The sequence below is a fragment of the Cyprinodon variegatus genome, unplaced genomic scaffold (assembly GCF_000732505.1).
Source record: "Cyprinodon variegatus isolate N-32 unplaced genomic scaffold, C_variegatus-1.0 Scaffold442, whole genome shotgun sequence".
NCBI lineage: Eukaryota > Metazoa > Chordata > Actinopteri > Cyprinodontiformes > Cyprinodontidae > Cyprinodon > Cyprinodon variegatus.
The window spans coordinates 230,300-235,170 of NW_015150895.1; the positions used below are offsets into that span (position 1 = coordinate 230,300).

Genomic DNA, 4,871 nt, shown 5'->3' on the forward strand with positions numbered 1-4,871 from the left:
TGAGTGAAAGTCAGCATGCCTTTCAACTTTAAGCCTGTTCTGTGGTTTATAAGGAATTGCTTCGGGGATTTCTTCCTGCCTTCCTCAGCATGTCAGAGTCTGGCTTCTGTTGCTTCAGAAAGTGATTTTTCTGTGGATGATGGGGGTGAGGAGCCGCTTCCCAGGATGCTTTTGCGGAAACATTTTCCCACCAAGCCAGTAGTTTCTCTGCCGAACATCACGGAGGCGCAGCTGCTCATGAACATGGCGCCTTCAGGTATCGAGGAGCCAGAACTGCAGAGATCCGCTTCTCTTCCTGTTCTCAATTTTCCCATGATGTCACACCAGGAAGCAGGTCTTAGGCGAGGCGTTGCCCTAAAACACATCAATGGAGTGACTCTACAGAACATCACAACCGTTTGGTTCAACTGGTGGAAAATAAAAATGGTCCTCAATGGTTCCTGCTCAGGGAGGCCATCACTGATGGAGCCAAAGGCCTGAAACAGGAAGTGACATCGCAGCAGCAGGCGGCGCTGGATGAAGAACCAAAGACTGCCTGGATGAGAGAGCAGAAGTGGAGCTAGCCGGCCAATTAGACACTTTCCTCCTCATCCTCTTCCTCCAGGAAGGAAACAGTCAGAGAGCTTCTGTTTATTAAAATAGTTTATTTAAAGTCTTTTGTGACAAAGCAAGACAACGTTCATCTCTACACATCTCCGTTTCACCTGCAGCTAAAAGTGACACCAAATAAAGAAAACTGTTTTATCACTCTGGAAGATTATAAAAAAAACAAAACTTCACATCCTTTTGATCTTTATTCAAACAGGAAATCATCTGATGAGCTTCTGAGAAGGAAAAGCTGCAGAGCGTTGAAGAAAAACCAGAGAACAGGCTGATGAAGAGGAACAGAGATGCGCAGAGCAGCTCCCTTAAAGTTCTGGTCCACGTTTGGTTCCTCAGGCTGGGGCTGAGGCCAGCGGGTCAGCTGGGAGAACCAGAGCAGAAGCTCCGCCCCCTCCTTATTTGGTGGGGATCTTTGCTCGCTTCCTGGCGATGGCGTCCTCCACGGCCTTAAGCTGCTTCAGCAGCTCCTCGCGACGGGAAAGAGTGCTGCTTGCTTTGCCGGAACCGGAACCAGAACCAGCCGGCGGGGCCGAGGCAAGGGAGGCCGGCTTGCTGGACGGCGCAGCGGGGCCTTTCCCAGATGACTTTGAAGGAGGAGACAGAGGGCGTTTCCTGGAAAAGAGGTTAGAGGTCAAGCATTAGTGCCAAGCTGCGACTCTGAACACCAGAACCACCGTCCAGAACAGTCTATGATCGTCCCAGCAAACCTTTACACACAGATCTATAATTGTATATCTATACGCCACCAAGCTAATCGGCAGCATGGAGCTGACGGCTCTTCTGAGGCCTAAACACGGCGTCGCAGAGCTCCGCCAGACAGCAGACCGCTGCTCGACATATCTAAACATGTTTTAATTAAAGGTGGGATGCCTTCGTTTCCAAGTGTGAAGACGTTTCGCTTCCCATCCAGGAATCCTTTTAATTTAAAAACCTTCCAGGATGGGAAGCGAAGCATCTGTATCTCTACTCTGTATCTCTGCTTCTGTCTCCTGGAACCCCAGTCGGCCTCAGCAGATGGCCGCTCACACTGAACCTGGTTCTGCTGGAGGTTTCTCCCTCAAAGGGAGTTTTCCTCTCCACTGTCGCTACAAGCATGCTTGGAGAGAGGGACTGCATGAGTGGATGCAAACAGCTGGTTTCCCTTAGATAGAAAACTTAGAACCAATCTGACGGTATATTCTGGTTGAATTATCTCTGTATTGTTATTTTAGATCATGTGCTGTGAATTAACACTATATAAATAAAGTGAATAGAACATTCATTGAATTAAATAATCAAAGTTAATGTTTTATAGTGTAGGCCCTAGTTTTAATATACGTGTCCTGACATGAAGCTGATAATCTGTGAAAATAAGAATCCTGCTCTTCCTCCCTGTAATCTGCAGTGGTTCGCTGCTCCGTCTGAACCAACCAATCAGAGGGGCTCTCAGGCAGGGCGAGGGTCCAATCAATCAGGCTCTCAGGCAGCTTGGATTTAATCATTTGTGAAGGTTGATTAAATGGAGCCTGCATTTTTCTAAATGTTTGCTTCACATTATTTGATATAAGCAGCGTTGGTGTGAGATTTTGATTGGACTTTCTGTATTAATGCCAAACTGCTTTCAATCCTTTAAATATTCAGGTTTTTTTTATTTGTCCATTTGACTGAAAACTTTCTGCATTGTGCCTGAAAGTTTCTTCTCTATTTTGTCTGAGGGAGGTGATTTTCTGATTCAATGTTTCCAGTGGAGGATTTACACCTGATGCTTCTTCACCCCAAACATCAAGGGCATCAGGTGTGAACGCAAAGACAAAGGTGGACGCACCTTGGCAGGATTCAACTGACTTTGGCTTAAATTGAGTTTAGCACCTCGAGAGTGTCCAGCGCTAAAGCTGGAAAATCTCTACTCTTTGCAGCTGGAGGCAAAACTTCAACCAATCAGAGAAGCTGATCTAGGAGCTGCCAAGGAGGCATACACTACATGAAAGCCGTGATCTCTGCTCCTGCAGAGCAGTCAGAATGCAGTCCAGGTAAACCCGGTGGCATCAGACTTTTTCAATCCAATATTGGATTGAAAATATATGTGATGCAATATTTTTCCATCACACTGACTGCAGTGCATAGAGGCTTTTTCATTACAGGCTGAGCAGATCCCGATCTGTGCCGATTTTTACCTTTTTTCTGCCTCATCAACTGAAACATTATCCCAACATTTGGCTGGGTCAGATTGAATAACAAAATGAAAAAATAATAATAAAAAATGAAAAATAAAACAGCCAACACGGTACAAAGCAAAGCCCAACTTCATGACCAGCCTGCACAGCCGATCAGAAAGAGTTGTTTTTTGGCTGATAACGGTGGACTTTCTCGCTCAGGAGCTCATCAAAGCAAATTAAACTAAGCCGCTCTCTGGATTAGAAAGGAAAAGAACATCAACTCAACCACTGGAGCGCCCAGCAACAAGCTTCCATTATCCACAGCAGGGGTCTTCAATGTTTTCCAGGCCCACAGACCCCCAATTACATATACTGCATGAAATTGTGTTAAATCAAACTGGTCCTATAGTCACTCTGTTACATATGGAGTAATGTAACTAAAGTAATTTCTCCCTGGGATTATTAAAGTATTTCTGATTCCTGGTTGATGGGACAGGTGTTTTGAATGAAACGGTGCCCAGTTTGAAAGAGCTCCTGTGTGTCGCTGAATGTGTGCATTGATGACTGACTTTACAAAAAAGTCTGATCAACCAAAACTTCTGCGACCCCCATGCAGTACCTCCACAGACCCCCAAGGGGTCGCGGACCCCCTGTTGAAACCTCCAATTCACAGCACTTGATGCCATTTTGATTTTTAAAACACATTCATTGTGAACAGAGTGTAAATCTAAAACCTAACAGCCTTTCAGTATCCAAGTTTTAACATTCTGATTAATGCATAATAATGAGTTATCAGATTATTTTAAGTTCACTGTTGCCGTAGGAACAGGACAGAAGTCCACAACGATTCAATGCCTAGTCATGGTGATCCAATATGAAACTGGTTCAAGTTCTCCATCAAGGGAACCATGTGATGGGTTCAAGTTCTCCAGAGGAAGCAGCTGCTGGATTTTTTGTCAATAATCTAATGTTTGAATTTTAAATCTTTATTTTGGTATTTTTCAAACCAATCATGTCCTCCTCTGATCGCAGCTTTAATAGTAGTATATTAATGAAAGGTTTTCCAGTATTCTACTGAACAATTTTAAATTTTAGGATTTGACGTGTATTTTTCAAGTTAATAGTCTGTAGTTCTCTCTTTAATGCCCCCCTTGCAGCTCCTTGGAGCTTTTTAAAAAATTATGAAAATGGAGGTCAAACAAACATTCATTATCTTTTCCAATGCTGTAAGAATGTGTATAATAAATACATTTAAGCAATAAATGTAAACATTTCTGTCAATAAAGATTTGCTTCACACGTTTCAGCGCGGCGCGGTGCCAGACAGGTGGCGGCGGGTGTACGTCGGACCATTGATCCCAAAGGGAAAAAAAGGAAGATAGCTGATCAGAACAGAGGATTCAAAGAAGAATGGAGCGAATCATTGGCTTTCATTATTAATGCGGAAGGATTGCCTGCATGTTTGCTTTGTAATGAGAAGTTGTCAAGTAATAAAAAGCATAATTTGGAAAAGCATATTTAGGTATGATAAATATACAGCCGACCACCAAGTTGGGAGTGAGAGAAAAAGTGCGATTGCAGAAGTCCTTGATAAATTAGAAGAGAGCAAAGACAGATTTAAGGAGTAGATTGCATCTCCAAACTCCACTGCTGCTGCTAGTTTTGTTGCACACATTAAAAAACAGTCCACAGATCGAACAGGTAGCGCTCTGATGTAGGGATGTGAATTTTCTTCCATTTTTTCCCTAAATCCTCAAAATAAATATAACACCACAAATCAGATGCAACAAAACTTAATACATACAAACGGCGGTGAACTAAACGCGGTGACAGCGCTCACTGCTCCTCCCTCGCCTCGTGCAATCATGGAATTTAAACTTCAAGCATCGAATATCGTACAGCAGATAAGTCACATGATGTGACATTTGATCAAAGATTAACATTTAATCATTAATGCTTTTTATATATACAAGCCCGCATAGTCCTTTTGTTATTGCAGGCTTATACGCTTAGAGCCAGTGTTGCCATAAAAGGCTTATATAAGACAAACATTTTTGCTGCTCTAGACAGATGAGTTTTTTGGGCCTAATTAGGCTCTTTGAGCAGTTTGGGTTGCCAACCCCTGTTCTTGATG

The 4,871-nt window shown here is 43.3% G+C and overlaps 1 protein-coding gene across 2 annotated transcripts in view; it reads right to left on the reverse strand.

The window, feature by feature from the left end:
• Nucleotides 1–605: 605 nt before the first annotated feature.
• Nucleotides 606–4,871, reverse strand: part of LOC107093718 (zinc finger CCCH domain-containing protein 18-like) — a 46,028-nt gene continuing 41,762 nt past the window's right edge. The window contains exon 12 of one of the 2 annotated variants that reach the window (XM_015388929.1): nt 606–1,215. In XM_015388929.1, coding sequence (XP_015244415.1) covers nt 999–1,215 — 217 coding nt within the window. In that variant the 3' untranslated portion in view covers nt 606–998. The remainder of the gene's footprint in view (nt 1,216–4,871) is intronic. The other variant, XM_015388930.1, reaches the window with a different exon arrangement.